This window comes from Pleuronectes platessa, chromosome 3 (genome assembly GCF_947347685.1).
Source record: "Pleuronectes platessa chromosome 3, fPlePla1.1, whole genome shotgun sequence".
Taxonomy (NCBI): domain Eukaryota; kingdom Metazoa; phylum Chordata; class Actinopteri; order Pleuronectiformes; family Pleuronectidae; genus Pleuronectes; species Pleuronectes platessa.
The window spans coordinates 30,003,203-30,021,675 of record NC_070628.1 but is presented as its reverse complement, the minus strand read 5'-3'; the positions used below and the strand labels follow the sequence as shown (position 1 = coordinate 30,021,675).

The following is an 18,473-nucleotide window of genomic DNA, read 5'->3' as shown; positions in this document are numbered from 1 at the left end:
GCAGCAAGTAACCAACTTACAAGTAGAAAGGTTCTAAAACTAGAATTGCACTTGGTGCCAACGCCCATGCATAGTCCCCTTATGAAACCACATTTAAATTCACTAGATGAGGATTTTTATTTAGATCTGCACCAAATTGCACACAATCACCCAATATCAGTTCATTAAAACATTTTTTTCATCAAACTTAATGGATTATTCTCTGAGAAATCAAGGAAAACCTTTAAAAACACCATCTCAAAATGTTGAAGGAAGTTAAAAAATAAATCTGTCTAACAGAGCAAAGAAAAACTGAATCCTTGATCTGCCCCATGATGCGGATCTGCACCTAAATTTAGGGGGCCTTCCTTCGGTTATGCCATACCCCTCCACACAATTTCACGGAAATCCGTTCAGTAAACAAACTCCTTAGCAGAGGAAACTAGACAGTAACTAATGTTATCCTCAATTAATACCTCAACATAATCTGCTGGATCTTTCTCTTCCTCTCTTGGTCAGAAATCTGATGTTGTTGTTTTTTTAATAGTATGTTTACTGAGCATCGACAATACATAATAAGGACAAAAAAGAGAAAAAAGTACAATGCTCACATTTTTCCAAATTTTTCAATTAAATTTCTAAAAACACATACATACACAGGGTACATCTTCAAACACCCATTACAGTAGGGCTTACCTGGAGTAAGTCAAGTTGACCGATAGAAGCTTGCTGCTGGGAACCCAGAGAGTGGGATGGCCTTGGGTGTCATAGATGATCTTCAGCAGGAACTTCCTGTGGTCATCATAAATTTTCTCTGTTCGCAGTGTACGATCGTAATCCACAGACAGCAAGTTCCTACCATTCACCTGGAAACACATTAATAACCAATTAATAGAGAAACTCTTTATGAGGTTTTGTGCAAATTCAAGTGACTGTATGGTATTTTATTTACGTGGCTTTATCTTTCCTACAGGGTGTCCTTGCTATTTTTAGTTACAGATACATCAACAGTGGCAGGGTATGGCTGGTTTGGGCTATAGCCTCACCAAGAACTGTGTTATCCCTACTATGAAACAACCAAGAATATTAAAAAGCAGCATAAACCATTATCGTTTATTCTCATTAAAGGTAGGGTAAGCTATATTAATTCAATACACTTTTGCTTTTGAAAACCACTACTGTGTGGATAGCCCACTGTAGTTTATCAAAAACAAAACCACTGTACAAAGGCCAAAGTCCTCTCTTACAGAAAGTGCATGTAGAGTCCCTTAAGTGCTTGATTGGTATAGGCGAAGGCCAATGTTACCATGGCTACAGCAGTGTTCAGATCTGATTAGGATGTGTCTGGATAAGGAATGTGATATTTCCAACACAAGCTCTAAGTGGCTGATCAATCACAAAAGAGTGGCCCAGCTGGACCTCTTGCTTTGATCTGATACTGATCTATTAAGTACAATAATGTAATAAATTATACCATTAGAACACAAACATTAGAACAAATCTTATGCTTAAATGTATCATGAAATGAATCCGCTCTATTACTTGTATCCATAAACTTTAGATAGAATTGACAGTAAAAGTTGCCATTGATAAACAAATACATCTGGAAATTACTGATTGCCCTACATGATGAATTAATCATCTTGTTAAACTTACAGGTTTGTTGTGTGTTTTCATTATTTCCTCTCATTATTTAATTTCATTTCACTGAAGGCATTCAAGACAGCACAAGTATTCTCTTAAAGAGTTACCAAGTGGTCCCTTTTCGCCACTCATAAGTCATAGCTTATGATTGCGCTTTGCTGCCTTAGCATTCCAGCTATTTTTCATGTCAATTAGGTTTCTGTTCATGACTCCTAAATAGGTTTTTCTGTCTGTGTTTGGTGTTACTTGCTCTTGTGTTTAGTATCACTTAATTGCAAACCCTGTACTCCACAAACTGCTTCACCTTAGAAAAAACGTGCATTTGGTGTAAAGTTAAATGTTGTAAGACCACATCACCCCTATCCTCCAGAATCTCCACAGACTCATCACATCCAAATCAAAGTCCTCCTCCTCACCCACAGAGCCCGCCACAACCAGGATCCTTCTTCGCTCACAGACTCCTATACCACAATCCTTCCAGTCTCCTCTCCTCTGACGCCAACATCCCTCTCCATACCACACAGGAACAAGCACCGGACATTGGTTGACAGAGCCTTGTCAATAGCTGCCACCTCCCTCTAGAACTCTCTTCCCGAATACATCAGAGATTGCACTGACCTATCCACTTTCAAATCCCTTAAAAAAACTCACCTCTTCAAAACTACTTTCAATGTATAATTATGTAATGTTTTTTTGCTTTTATGTTACGTGTGTCTGTCTTAAATTGTATGTAGGTCAGTTCCTTAAAAAGTGCTGTATAAATAAAATGTATTATTATAATCATTATTATTATTATTAAGCCCTGTCATTGCATTGTAGCTTCTGAATGAACTTTCTTCAGAAATAATAATTTAATGATGATATTAAAGTCCTCCTTTATGTTGTGGGATAAATGGAGAAACAGCTAAGGTTTTATGACAATATATACCTTACATAAAATAAATTCATTGAATATTTTATAGTCATATTCAATGCGAAGAAAAATCTATTTTCAGATACGCCCAAATAATAGTCCTCATCAGAAAAGCACGTTCAGAGGTCGTTAAGACTAGAAAAGCACCAATAATGATACATAATGTATTAACATTAACGTTGTCTCATATTCAGATAGTCATACAATCCCAGCAAACCACCATTCACACTCACATCCCCTTCTACAGGCAATTCTGAGTAACCAGTTATCCTACATATGTTTGGACTCTGAGAGGAAGTTGGAGCACCTGGAGGCAGCCCACGCATGCATAGGAACAACAAGTTCATTTCACACATAGTGAACTTCAGACCCCCAGCCTTCAACTATGAGGTGAGACTTAGAACTACTGCAGCACCATGGGAACAGAACTGGTTAAAATAATAATGATACAAATTTCTATTTGATTAATGGGTTACGAGATACTACACTGTTGATACAAGATGGTCCTTATTTATTTATTATGTTGTAAAAATGTCTTCTCCAGTAGGCAACCATAACCTCTTGCTGGAATTTAAACACATAATAAATTGCACAATTACTTATGATAATTACGATATTCTTCATATGAGAAGTTATAGTTATTGAAATAACTCTAAGTTATCAACTAATATACCATGGATAATGTCAATTCTGAGACATTCTATTGTTGTCTGTTTATGGCATGCTTTAGCTGGAGACCTCTCACCCTCAGCTTTCTCCCAAAGACAATGACTTTTCCTCGTGTCTGTTCCTTCCTGAATCTCCACTCCACCAGGTTTTGGCCATTCTCTCCCGGAAGTGTCATGTTGCGCCGGGCTACAGTTGGGTTAGCAGCACCTATGGAGGGATTTGAAGAATATATGAATGCCAACACTATTGTGGCACAGAACAATCTAAAAATAGTGTATAAAAGGAAAAACAAAAGCACATTGGATTGTTGCTGTTCATAACCAGTACGTGCTAAAATGTAATTGTGTGACTGTGCTAAGTGTATAGTTTATCGGACAGTTTAATTATATTCAGTTAGTCCCTGTATATCCTAAATTTGAGTTTTATAGGTTGTTTCTTACTTTATTGCAAAATCCCGGATGTGTTGCATATCATCTGTGGCAATGCTCACACTTTGTCAAGGTCAATGTAATAGCTGAAAACCACTCAAAGAGTTAGGTTTGGGATTGGTGTCACTCTCGAGTCTTATGACACTTGGGTTGTAAATGGCATATACAGTATTTATGGAGTCCACATCGTCAGGAATATGGGGATCTATAGGCTTTTGGGTCCACATGAGTAACACCCTGTTAAAGCCCTATGAGACGAATTGTAATTTGTGAATATGGGCTATACAAATAAAATTTGATTGATTGATTGATCAGAGCAGTAGGAGTGGCTCTTGGACCCAGTTGACAACAGTTGCTGTGACCAGTCGCACTGCAATTGATGACTATGTATCCTCCAGCCTTCTCCCTGCTTGATAGGCAAACTGTAATTGGTCCAGTTTGTCATCTATTATGGAGATGATTTTGTCTCTTTAAGATTTTTTCAAAGAATTTCATCACAAGAGAGGCAAGTGCAGCTGGTATAAATTCACTTTTTGGAATTCATGATTTTTTATTTAGGGATAGGTATTAAGCAGACCTTTACCATACAATAGGTATCTGTTCACTATCTATACACATTTGAATGAGAGTTGTGAGGCTGATAAGCACAATAACGCAACATGCATCCGCAAATGGCTTAAGGGCCATTAAGGGCCAGACCAAATCTGTGCAGCCGGATTATTTTAGATTTCAATTTGTCTGTAACATAATCTACTTGACATAAAACCTATAACTAGTCACATAATTGGGGTAGTGTGCTCTAAACTGCATACCTGCCAATATGTGGGGCTCTGTCTGGTAGTGTGTGTCCATCCCATTGGCGTATATGACCCTCAGTGAATGGTCATTACCCACATGGTAGTTGTTACGAAGCTGGTCTGTATTAGAGAAAGACAGGGACAATTATCATGACAGAGGCATTACAATATTTTACATTAATTCTCTTTTCAATAGGCAAGTTTTAAGGTATTTATTCAAAACTCCTGTAAAATACTTATGTGCACTGAGGATAAATTATAGAAAAAAACATGAGTTAAGAACACAAAATGAATAATAAAAAATGCTAATTACCACCACGTATCTACAAATTTGACAATTCTTATGTTTTTATGAACTCCCCACACTGAACAAATGTAGTAGATATTTTTGATATGAGAACAACATGGTCATGGAGAGGACTCAGAACATGTTGACTATTCTAAAGTTAGGTTTTGTAACAAATACATAGAGAAATGGTTGAAAATCTGTGTGCTCCTTTTAATAGATATGTTTGAAAATCTCTGAAGACGTCCATTAATAAAGGAGATAGTTATTCTTGTGCTGACTCTTTTCTTCTAGAACCTGTGCATCTCAGTAGACCTCCATTGTTTCTCATGGTGTAACCCATCACTTAAGAATAGCATCTGGTCTTTGGAGTAGTTGTGTGCTATAATGGATTTACTAAGTGTGGGAAGAGGCAACTTTAGAATAGGGTAACTGTGTGGGTTAATAAGTGTCACACTACTTGTGAATTAGTTATATGAAAAATCTCACTTTGGAATGGAGAACATCATTTAGAGTTATTTGGACACATTTAAGCCTTGCAGTTTTGTGTTTTTTTACATGTGAAGAGAACATATTTATTAAGTGTTATGAAGGGAGTATGACTATTCATGTGGTACTACCACCGTATAAGGCCGATACTGAGAAAAAGCATATTAAGATGTAATTCATGTTCAACAACTTCCTTACTTACTATCAATAAGCAGTAATAAGGAAGCTATTAAGTCACAGTGGTTCCATGGTGCATTCAACCTTAGCCAGAGGAACATTTTGTGGAAAACAATTTGTATACGGAACACACAATTTGTTTTTTGTCAAATAAATAAATAATAAATAATTTGACCAGGAACAACATTATACTTCTGTCTTTGTTTCTCTGTAACATGCATGTTTGTGTAAGCACCTTACCCTGCACTATAGTGTAGTAGGAGTCGATCGATGATAGATTGGTTGTTATAGAAACATCCTCATCTCTCCCAGACGTCTCTATGTCCACAGCAACAGCTCCTGATGACATGTCGCCGTGGAGATTGGTCACAACAGCGGTGGGGAAGGTCACATTAGTCAGACGACCCTCGCTGTCATAGCTTCAAGGAGAGTGAGGATGCAGGGAGAAAGGAATAGAAAAACGTTATTTACAATTAAATAACAAACTTGATTGATACCAAAATCGATATAACTATCACATACACACTTAATGAAGGCACACTTTAAAATTGATTTAAAAAGAAAATTAAATTAAAACATTTTTGTTAAATTAGATGAGGCAGTTTAACTTTTTTATTATTCAGTGTCTCTTCTAAAAAGACAAATGGTTTGGTTTTCATAGTCGTGAAAAGAAGCAGTGCATGTTTTTTCAGTTCAGCTTGACACTTAGCATATGTTCCCCTCTTTGTGCTGGTTATGGGAGAGCAATCAGAATATACATTTTTCTCAAAACTGCCTGAATTTTTCTTTCACTTCTATAAAAGAGTCATGTAGAACTTAAAAAATCCAAAGGTCAATCCATCGACCAGATTACAGCCATTCAGAAATGCAATCAAACAGTAAATCTGCTCACTCGTAGAAGGTAGTCCAGCCTATCTGGATGCTCTTGGTAGCCAGCAAGCCACTGCTGCCATGGTAACTAAACAAGACCAGTTCCTGACCCTGAGCCGTAAGAGATTTAAGTCCACCGTTAGTTCCGATGCTCAGCCAGATAACCTGATAATACACACAAACAAACAAAATTATTCTCATAAGACATAAATCATAATGTGTGACATTAGTGCAAGACTAAAATATACAGACAGACATACTAGAGATATACAGATAGACTACATTGTCAGATAGACAATAAGACAGCTTTTTATTTTTTGTTGTTAAAGATTTATATTTATCTAACATACATATAACATACATCATACACTTTTGTCTTTTGCGGAAATGAATATGTGAAGATGCTTATCTCACCTGATTGTCAGGGGCAACCACACGTACAGGCATCCTGTTGGTATCTCTACGGATACGGAGGGTGTTTCCACTGCTGTCTGTCACTGCAGTCACATCCTCCTCGTTGCTGAGAGTCAAGGAATGAAGGGAGGAAAATTACATGAATAAAGAATTCGGTGTATATTTTTAAAGTAGAAAAAAAAAGAGACTGCAGAAATATATATATTTTTTTAGATGTGATGAATAAAGAGAGGTTTTGCAGGGGATTTTTAGTAATGTATTTGTATTAATCACTTTCTTTTTTAGGTGGTAAAAATGTGACAAATTACACACACACACACACACACACACACACACACACACACACACACACACACACACACACACACACACACACACACACACACACACACACACACACACACACACACACACACACACACACACACACAAACCTGTAGCTAAAGTTGTATTTGTAGTCTCCAGTGACCAGAGACATGGTGAATTGATGAGTCCCATTCACGTCAAACACATATAACTCTTCAGAGGTTGGAGAAGCCACTTCATAAAAGCTGGGACCCGAAGCCAGAGAGCCTGGTGACACAAGGACAAACAGAGTCACCCAGTTTATATGTAATGCAAACTTCAATGTACAGTATCATCACAGAACCAATTGCAGTTGATGAATTGGAAAACAGTATATGCAACTACGATGCATGTTGTGTGGTCACTTTTCAAACCCAAACAACTTTACTGAAAGGCACAGTCCATGTAATCAAGTGTACATACAGATTAGCCTGCATCTTTTTTAACCTTTATTTAACCACGTAAACCATTACGAACAAATTCTTATGTACAAAGTCAGCCTGGCACAAGGGGTAGGGGCTAAAAAGTTTCAGCTATCTTTCAGCGAACATTTGTGCTGGAGTATTTTCCTAATCAGTAAGATAGACAGAGGAGAGACAAAGAAGGTGGTTTTCTGGTTCAGTGGGGTGATTTACAAATACAGTGGCAAGAAAAAATAAGTGAACCCTTTGGAAATTACCAGCATTTACAGTGCCTTGCATAAGTATTCACCCCCCTTGGACTTTTTCCCATTATGTACTGTTACTAACTGGAATTCAAATAGACTTAAATAAACTTTTTCCCGTTTGATCAACAAAACATGCATAGTACTTTGGAGGTGCAAAATAAATTTTATTGTGACACAAACAATAATGAGAACAAAAAAGTTGACATCTGTTGGGTGCATAAGTATTCAGCCCCCTGTGTCAATACTTGGTAGAACCCCCTTTCGCTGCAATTACAGCTGCAAGTCTTTTGGGGTATGTCTCTACCAGCTTTGCACATCTAGAGATGGAAAGGTTTGTCCATTCTTCTTGGCAAAAAAGATGAAGCTCAGTCAGATTGGATGGAGACCGTCTGTGAACCGCAATCTTCAAGTCTTGCCATAGATTCTCTATTGGATTGAGGTCTGGGCTTTGACTGGGCCATTTTAAGACATTAACATTCTTTAATCCAAACCATTCCTTTGTAGCTCTGGCTGTATGTTTAGGGTCATTGTCCTGCTGGAAGATGAACCTCTGCCCCAGTCTCAAGTCTTTTGCAGACTGCATCAGATTTTCTTCAAGGATTTCCCTGTATTTGGCTCCATCCATCTTTCCCTCTATTCTGACCAGTTTCCCTGTACCTGCTGAAGAGAAGCATCCCCACAGCATGATGCTACCACCACCATGTTTCACTGTTGGGATGGTGTGCTCAGGGTGATGGGCAGTGTTGGGTTTTCGCCACACATAGTGTTTTGCATTGAGGCCAAAAAGTTCAATTTTGGTCTCATCTGACCAGAGCACCTTCTTCCACATGTTTGCTGTGTCTCCCACATGGCTTCTCCAAACGGGATTTTTTTATGGATCCCTTTCAACAATGGCTTTCTTCTTGCCACTCTTCCATAAAGGCCAGATTTGTGGAGTAGACGACTAATAGTTGTCCTGTGGACAGATTCTCCCACCTCAGCTGTGGATCTCTGCAACTCCTCCAGAGTAACCATGGGCCTCCTGGTTGCTTCTCTGATTAATTTTCTCCTTGTCCGACTCTTCAGTTTGGGTGGACGGCCTCCTCTTGGTAGGTTTGCGGTTGTGCCATATTCTTTCCATTTTCTTATGATGGATTTTATGGTGCTCAGAGAGATGTTCAAAGCTCTGGATATTTTTTTATAACCTAACCCTGCTTCATATTTCTCCACAACTTTATCCCTGACCTGTTTGGTGAGCTCCTTGGTCTTCATGATGCTGTTTGTTCAGTAATGATCTCCAACAAACTCTGAGTCCGTCACAGAACAGGTGTATTTATACTGAGATTAAATTGCAGACAGGTGGACCCTATTTACTAATTATGTGACTTGCAAATGTGACTTGTGAATGCAATTGGTCGCACCAGATCTTTGTTAGGGGTTTCACAGTAAAGGGGGTGAATACATATGCACTCAACACTTTTCAGATTTTTATTTGTAAATAATTGTGAAATCCATGTAATATTTCCCCCCACTTCCAAATGATGCACTATTTTGTGTTGGTCCATTACATAAACTCACGATGAAATAAATTTTAATCTGTGGTTATACCATGACAAAATGTAGAAAAGTCCAAAGGGGGTGAATACTTATGCAAGGCACTGTATGTGTGAATTTGTATTAAAACATTCAACATGATCTGCGGTTAAAAAATTGCATCTGTTTTAATTAATACCACACTAAATATTGCATTGTTCTTTTCCATATTGAGTGCAACATTCACACGTGAACCCATTGACTAATGACTTGACTAAAGCTTAACGGAGTCAGAAGTTAACAAACCTGAAGTCCAATAAATTAAACAAATTCAGAGGTGTGGGTTAGACACCTCTGAGCACACTAACTTGAACTAAGTCAAAGCTGAGCCGGGAACATGAACAGAACATTCAGTGTTGTCTACCAGTAAATCGACTTATCATCTCCCTTTTTCTTCACAACTCTCATTCAAACGTTTTGCATTTGCTATTCACAAGAAGCTTCAGCTGATGTGAATCAAGAGTAGTTGACTTTCATTACACTGGAAAAGATTTTAAAAAATCCCAAATACTTCGATAAATGGTTTCAATCAATTTTTTTTTATATAATATATTGGCTTTTGTTAGCCAATATTCACAAATCACAATTTGTTTCATGGGGTTTAACATGGCGTGACATCCTCTGCCCTTAACCCTCACCAAGTGTAAGGAAAAACTAAAAAAAAAAAAATTTTAACAGGGTTAAATGAACGTAGAACCCTCAGAGAGAGCCACATGTGAACATAGAAGTGCAGTAGATATCACGTGTAAAGGAGAACATTATCAAGATAAGGGTATTTGCAGCATTGATGAGAAAAAACATTTTGTAGCATAATGGAAGGTCAATGAACCTTATGTCCAATGAGGTACAGTGGTTAGTCTCACTACAGGTGGACACCCGGCCAAAGTGACTCCAAAGGCACAAGGCAGAATCATCAATGAGGTAAAGAAAAATTCTAGAGTAACAGCTAAAGGCTTGAAGAAATAATTGGAACTGGCTAACATCTCTGTGGTGTCCGGCCACTGCTCTCCAAAAAACATTGCTCCATTGCTGATGTTTGCCCAATAACCCATAGACACTTCACAATCTTACAGGGGAAACAGTTTGTGGACTGGTTTAACTTAAGTTGAATTGCTCAATCTAGCACTGCTTACCAACATGAAAACCTAATCTAAATCGGGAAGTATCACGATTTGCGGCTTATTGCTGCCTCATGATCTGGGCCGCTCACCATCATCTAGGGCAGGGGTAGGCAACCTTTACTATCAAAAGAGCCATTTTTCCCCCTCTTCCCCCAAATTAAATCTGCCTGGAGCCGCAAAACATATTTGATAACAGAAGGTTATAAAGTTATGTACATAGTTATACAATATATAAAAACTATAGTTTGTTGCATTTATTAAATTATAACGAGAACAAAAAAAACTGTTGACATTTAACTGCAATTTTTACCTGTTAAAAAAAAGGAAAACACCAAACTCTTATGAAGAGGATAACAAAATACATGTGTAGGCCTCCTTTGAAATAAATGAAACACAGAACTATGCTTTTTTTGGTCATCTCCGGCTAGGTACTTTTCAGCAGATGCTATGTGCTTGCTCTGTAAATGTCTTTAAACATTACATTTTCTTTTGTTTGCTAATTCCTCGCCACATGTCAAGCATACAGGTAAGCCAGCATCGTTGGCAGTGAAAGCAAATTAATCTGTCCACGCAGAATTAAACTCTCTATTTTCCTCGCAGACTTTTCTTTTTTGGGATCGGGGGGTCGGACACTGTAGATTAGCGACCTGCAGGGAAGAGCGCCGGGACGTAATAGGATGTGACGCATATTTTAGTTGACGAAATATTAAAACAAAACGTGAGAGCAGGTCAGACTAGAGACGGACACACCGAAATTGAAGCTCGGTACAAACCACCTGCAGCTTCTGCTCTGATCAAGAAGCTGCGGCGCTGATCTCTGAGCAGCTGTGACCAGAGAAACTCTGTGTTTTCACTGTTTCTACTGTTAAGAAGCAGTCAGTCACTGAGCGGCTGGTTCACGTGAAAGAGCTCTGATCTCACTGTGTTCTTTGTGAGCGAGGGCGGGGGGCGGAGCCCCGGGGCCTGTGTGTGTGTCCGCTTTCTGGGAGCGCGCGCGCACACACGCACGCAAGCACGCACGCACGCACGCACGCACGCACACGTGGTGGGGATTGATTATCTTTATGGGTGGGGTAGGTGTGAATAAAAACACACATTGACCTGTGCATATACAGCGGGTTGGTTTTCATCTTAATAACGATCAGCTAGTAACTCTGAGAGAGCTTCATCATAATATTCCCATGATCATTCTGGAATTGCTTATCCTTCTGAGCTTCTATTAAAGCCATCTGAACCGCAGCGTTGTACAACAATACAACTGTAAAGATTGTATCGATATCCAACCATTTGTGGACCCATTTGATTTTTGCTTTAACTAATATTTTCACCATGCCAAAGAGAGAGAGAGAGAGAAATGTAGAATGTTTTTGTATTGTATTCTGTACATACCAGTGGGTGGTTGGTTTCGCCGAATGGCTCGAATGCGGATGTTTCCCAGATCAGCGACATACAGTGTCCCATCTGGAGACACCACCAAAGAGGAAGGGCAATTAAACCTTGCGTCTTTAGCATAGCCATCTCCAGTCTGATAGCAGTCACAGTTGGCATCATTCTGCAGGGCAGATGGAGGTGAGGAGTGGGAAAGAAAGAAGTAGCAAGAAAGAAGTGAGACACAAACTTGGCATGTGTTATGGAAGGCATAGGAAAGAATTAGGTCATTGTACCACTGTATTGTATTGGGATTAGATAACATACATATTCTAATGTATTTACACTTTATGTCTGCTTGAATGGGGAAATGTGCACGGAATGTGTATGAAATATGTTATATCTTGTGTCTTTTTAATTATTTGATTAAGTTCATATGCACATCTTGTTGTATCACCATACTATGACGATAAAGTCTATCTATTCTATATACAAACATAAGGTTTCTATACAAATATACAAATATATTCTATATGTAATCTAATGCATGTAATGTTTTGACTGCCACATATTCATTTGAGCTTCAGAGGGTTTGATGAGCTGATGGACAAAGCAAAAACAACTGGGGAGTGAAATAGTTGTGGCATAGTACCTTGCAGTCACAGTCAGATAGCGCTCCAGCTAGATGGGTAATTTCTCCATCAGTCGACACCTAGTGGGGGTGATAGCCGTAAATAGACATTTTTAAACTTAGTAAAATTAGAATGCAACTCAGTAGAATGCATACCTCTGCCATAACTGAAAAAATCCTGTACAAGAAATATAAAAGTAAAGGGAAGAGGTCTGATAACACTTCTAAACAGTGTGAATGACAATGAATGCAACGTTTTTTACTCTTAAAGGTAGGGGTTGGTAAGTTGTTTTTGAATAACATTTTGTCTTATTTGTTGAAATTCTCTTCACATCCCGATAGTAATCAATAAATAAAGTCCTCTCAAAAATAAAACAAAAAAAGGACAACCTGCATCCCTCTCTTCCCTTCCCCCATATCTGTCTTCTCTCCCCTCTTTTCCACCAATCTCTCCTCTCCTCCCCATTTTTCCCTGCTCACCCCAACAAGTTCAGGCATATGGTCGCCCACATTGAGTCTGGTTCTGCTACAGGTTTATTCCAGTTAATGAGGACGTTTTTTCATCCCATATTCATGATTATCATCATGGCTTGGCTCAGGGGGTTGAGAGCGGGTCGTGCTCTAACCAAAAGGTTGACGGTTCGATTCCAGTCTACCCCATGCTGTGTGCCGAAGTGTCATTAGGCAAGATACTGAACCCCAAATTGCCCATTTTCATAGAAAAAATGCTGCACATAAACGCACAGTACAAATGTGTGTGAATGGGTGAATGGCAGAACTGTATGGTAAAGAGCTTTGAGTAGTCATCATAATCAGAATTTTTCGAATAGCACTAACACGCAGGGTCACACTCAATATCTACGTGACGAACATTACCTCAGCTAAAAGGAGCAATGTGATTGTATCATTCAGAGTACATTTCATTCGTCTTGGTACTCAGGATGAGGTATTCATTTCTTAAGTAGAGACTTGAGTAGATGTTTTTCATTACACTCCATCACATCCACAATAGCTGAACAGTAAATACTATAATTCTATTCACATCATAAGGCTCTTTAAAGCAGTTGCCATTGAAATCAGAGTCTTGAAGATAAAATGATAAATGGCAACCCATCTGTTAAAGACCACTGCGGTATGCTAATTAATTGTAAAGCCAAACTGTGCTTAACACACTAGCAATGAAGTCCTGCTAGGAGCGGTCCACAAATTATGTACAATATATATATATATATGTAGTCTACCACTAAACGTAATGTCTGCGTTTCAATCCCAGTTTCCTTCAATCCGCGTGACCAAGTGTCCTTGGAAGAGTTACTGAATTTCCCCTGAAGGCTATGCAGGGTGTGTGAGAGAGACAATGCTGCACATAGATGCACTTTATGAATGTGTGGGTGAATGGCTAAACTGTACTTTAAAGCCCTTTCAGTGGTCAACAAAATGCATAAATGCATTAAATTCTTTATCTAATCAAAAAATAACTTTCAAACGTTTTTTTGTTGCACCTGAAATAAAATACTGTCTATTGAAGACAGAAGAAGTGTATTTGCAAGACAAACTGATACAACTTTATTTATGTTGACCACAGCGGATATTTCAGTCATTGTAAAGCCAAAAAAATTCAAATTGACCTATTGAAGAGGCCCTACTTCCAAAAATCTGGAAAATGATGAAAAAGAATGTTTCAATATTTTCCCTGAAGATTACCTGTCGAATGCGATGAATTTTCTTCTCGTCTGTCTCTGCAATGTACAGGACCCCGCTGTAGGACAAGGTTATGGCTGTAGCTCCTTCCAGCATGGTCTGGACAGCTCTCTTCCCCATAGTGTATTCTATACCAGGCACCTGGCAATGCATGGGACGGCCTGCCACGATATGAACCTGGACACATACAAACATGGATTTGAGTTAAGAATTTATATGGTTCACCTATGTTATTGCAAACAAACAAATTGTATCAATGTGGGTAGAAACATTACCTGTCTATTTTCAGTGATTTGCAGCACAACATTGTTGTCCAGGACATAGAGGGAGTTATCCATGGGATTGATGGCTAGATCTGTGGGCCATTCTAAACGAACCTGGGTGTAGAGATGAAAGATGGGATGCAGAGAAACTTTCACTTCATATGCTACACTAATTCAGAATCATTTTATAAAATGATGGTGTGTTTTTTTATGTGATACTACATCTAATCTATTCAAAATGTGATCAAAGAAATATTAATGAATAATACAGTATAACTTTCCATTATGTCAGAGCTAACCAGCAGCATAAAATGGGTCAAGTGAGGACAGACCTGTGGTTCAATTCCAGAATAGATGCAAGTGACTTGTAATGAATGGAGACCATTTACAGACAGACACACACACATACACTGGTAGTTTTTGCCTGTTACCTGTCTTATGTGCATGCTGGTATCACAGGTCAAAGGTCGTGCAGAGGTCAGGTCGTTGCTGCCCAGCACTGTTGAAATGATTCCGTTAAGATCCACTTTCCTGATCATAGTTCCATCCACAAAGTAAATCAAGCCATTTTTATCCACTGCAATCCCTTCAAGAAAAAAACACAGGGCACATTCACAATTTCAATATATCAAGTTGATGAAGTTGTTAATCAATTTGATTATTATGGTAAACATTATTATTATAAATATATAAATTCAAGGACATGAAGGAGGATTCGAATTTAATAATTCTCCTGGAGGGAAGTCAGGATGGAGCTTCAGCAGACAATACAAAAGTAAAGAAAACCATATCATGGATATTGATTGTAATACTGGATTTGCCAAATAGAGATAACACTTCTCTGCACAGGAAACATTTTCACTTGAAGCATAAGCAGATCATCTGTGTGTTATAAGCAGAAATTCGGTTAGAATACTGTATGTGGATTCGTTAAAGTTTAGTGGAGTAATTACATCACAATCAGTCTTAAAAGACTGATTCCTCTGAATCAACAAATTGGTCTTCAATCCTATACACCCCATTCCTCTCTGTGCACATGCCCAGTGCTGCTGACGTCTAACATTTCTCTAGCTTTAGACATTTCTTGTGGAATGTACCCTTTGGTCCCAGTAGCTGTGCATCTGTAGCTTTTCTTCCATCTCCACAGCGTGCTTCATCAAAAGGAGGACACTGTTCACCTGTACCAGCGACTACTTCACCATTACCTGAGTAGACACACAAATACACACAATTAAATACACATGGACACACACACACACACACACGCAAACACTGCATTTATTGCGAGTACAATTGAGAACAATTCACAACTGAAAGCTTTGATTTCTTCCAACATGGCATTTCACCCCCAAAAAATTAAGTGAATGCTTACTGATGAGGTCACGGGCACCGCTGAGCATCTTGGGTCGGTAGATTCGTCGTGAGTTGGTGTCCGATGCATACAACTGCCCTGTGACTGGGTCGGTTGCTAAATAGTAACGGTGAGCAGGGTTGTTGCTTTGGAGGGTAGTGACCGAAAAAAAGGAAACAAAATATAATTAGTTCATTCAAGTTGTATTTTAAACTATGATGCTATCAGCAACATCCTGTTTGACTTTTGAACAAACACACGACTTCTGAGAAAAGACACCAAAAATCCATTGAAATATCACTATATGATCCAGATCAGAGACGGTTTATGGCTGTAACAATATAACAGATGGATGATGAACTTCCAATGGAATTCAACAGAGCAGATTTACAACTTAATCTCAAAAGCATTATAATGTCAAATGAGTTGGTGATAATGAAGACAAAATGGACACACACACAGATATATACATGTACAATATCCTCTGGTCATGAGTTTCTGGTTGGTCAAAAGCAGTAGATGATCATGGGCTGGTAAATAAGACAGCTAAACATAGACAGTGTGTTTATTTTTTCTAGACTTGTGAGGCTTAGACATTTTAGTCAGACTACACAATTTATTTACAAGAAGAACTCACTTAAACTCTCATCATTTGCTGTGTTAGAATAGACGTAAAGTCTACTCATCATACACAGTGACATAAAAAGTAAATAAAAATAAGGGAAACATGCGAGGCAATGGAGAATAAAGAAAGACATCCATGACTGTGACTGTAAACATTTTTTTTAATTAAGTGATGTATGCGTGCAATTAAGGATGTTGTGAATGATAAATGCTAAGAGAATAAAGATAATCAAACAGGAGGGAGTGCAAAAACATTCAGTTAACATAAAGGAGTGACCAAAGGTAAAAAAAAACATCAACATGGCGAGTCCTGCGAAAAGAAAGTTGTTTTTTAATTGAAAAGTGAAATTTAATTTAAAACTATATTTGGATGAGTAAAAAATTCCAGGAATCCGATCACTGCCTTGCCGGTGGCAAAGTAGCTGTACTTATAGCACTGCTTTTTAAGTCTATGAGAAGACAATTAAGTAGGTTAAATTCAATTTTCAGAAGGAAGGACAGTCAAAATAAACCAATCAGCCTAAAGCACAGAAAAGACCAAAAAGGTCTTTAAATTAAATTACGTATTTCTTTGTTTGTCTGTGCTTTCGAGAAAAAACCTTACAAGCATTTTCTGATATTATGCCACTATTGAAGGGGCATCATTTGTGCCTTCCAAAACATTGCAAATCACTGTGTAAAAATTTAATTTAAAGTATGACATGATTGGGAATTTAGTGAGTAACTTAATAAGTATTGGAATGGCTACAATAACAATGGTGCGTTTATGGTAATAAATTATATGAGCCAGAATCTGTTACATTGACATCACATGATGACTGTGATATACAGCAAAGTAAAAGAGATAAAAGAGGAACTTGGCTGCATTGCACAAAACTAAGGCGATGATGTAGGTGCATCATCGCCTTAAAAACCAACCTAGACCCAGAGGTTTTAGCCAATTAGAGGCCAATATCTAACTCCCCTTCATGTCTAAAATCTTAGAAAAAGTTGTAGCCAATCAGCTGTGTGAGTTTCTCAAGAAAATAATTATCTCAAGATATAGCTGTGCTAGACGACATTGCCCTTGCTTCCAATGAAACAGTCAGGAACTTGGGAGTGATCTTCGATCCTAATTTATCCTTTAATAGTCACTTAAAACAAATTTCTAGGTCAGCCTTTTTCCACTTGCGTAATATCTAAAAAATCAGACATGTCCTTTCGCAAAAAGATGCAGAAAAACTAGTCCACGCATTTGTTACATCGAGACTGGACTATTGTAATTATTATCAGGCTCCAGAAGTAAGTCGTTAAAGACTCTACAGCTTGTCCAAAATGGCGCCGCACGTGTCGGATGAGAACCAAGAAAAGAGAGCACATTTCTCCAGTATTAGCATCGCTACACTGGCTTCCAGTTAAATCTAGAATAGAATTTAAAATTCTCCTCCTCCCTTTACCTTAAAGAGCTGTTAGTACCCTATCAACCCACTAGAGCGCTCCGCTCCCAGAATTCAGGCCTACTTGTCGTCCCTAAAGTCTCTAAAAGTAGAGTAGGAGCCAGAGCTTTTAGCCATCAAGCCCCTCTCCTGTGGAATAATCTACCACTTTCAGTTTGGGAGGCAGACACCATCTGTTCGTTTAAGAGTAGGCTCAAAACTGTCCTTTTTGATAAAGCTTATAGTTAGAGCTAATTAGTGCAGCAAAACGTAACTTGTTCTATTTTCTAAAATAGGAAGCGTTTAGTCTAAAAAGGCATAGAGGTATTGATGGCTGATCTACTGAGTGGGCCACATGATTTTCATCGTACCATCATACAAACCAGTAGCCAGTCAGATTTACCTTGAGCCTCAGTGTAGCCTCAAGTTCGGCCTGTATCATTGTATCATTGATTACAGGGCAACAAAAAAAAACATGATGACGCTAAAACGCAAAGGGAATTTATGACAAATGACACTCGGAGCTTCTCTTTCCAGCTTCTCCTTCCTCTTCTCCATCCCTATCCGCCTTCCCTGGAATCCCTTTGCTTTATCGCCCGCAGATCCAGGGCCTCTGCGGCCGCACCATGGATTACGATTTGTGGATTGCGCATCAGAGGTCACAATGGTGGATCCAGTATGGCGGATTCTATATCGTGTGGGCTGATCATAGTGGTAATGGCGGATCCTGTGTCGCGTTGGCATCAGAT

The 18,473-nt window shown here is 38.5% G+C and overlaps 1 protein-coding gene across 1 annotated transcript in view; it reads right to left on the bottom strand.

The window, feature by feature from the left end:
• The window catches only part of tenm3 (teneurin transmembrane protein 3), a 145,565-nt gene that overhangs the window by 11,666 nt on the left and 115,426 nt on the right, over positions 1-18,473 (bottom strand). The window contains exons 25-38 of the mRNA XM_053417750.1: positions 15,707-15,831; positions 15,432-15,539; positions 14,766-14,920; positions 14,347-14,448; positions 14,075-14,248; positions 12,392-12,451; positions 11,761-11,923; positions 7,101-7,239; positions 6,667-6,772; positions 6,275-6,417; positions 5,623-5,801; positions 4,446-4,550; positions 3,282-3,412; positions 676-845 (exon numbers count right to left, since the gene is read on the bottom strand). Coding sequence (XP_053273725.1) covers positions 676-845; positions 3,282-3,412; positions 4,446-4,550; positions 5,623-5,801; positions 6,275-6,417; positions 6,667-6,772; positions 7,101-7,239; positions 11,761-11,923; positions 12,392-12,451; positions 14,075-14,248; positions 14,347-14,448; positions 14,766-14,920; positions 15,432-15,539; positions 15,707-15,831 — 1,860 coding nt within the window. The remainder of the gene's footprint in view (positions 1-675; positions 846-3,281; positions 3,413-4,445; positions 4,551-5,622; positions 5,802-6,274; positions 6,418-6,666; positions 6,773-7,100; positions 7,240-11,760; positions 11,924-12,391; positions 12,452-14,074; positions 14,249-14,346; positions 14,449-14,765; positions 14,921-15,431; positions 15,540-15,706; positions 15,832-18,473) is intronic.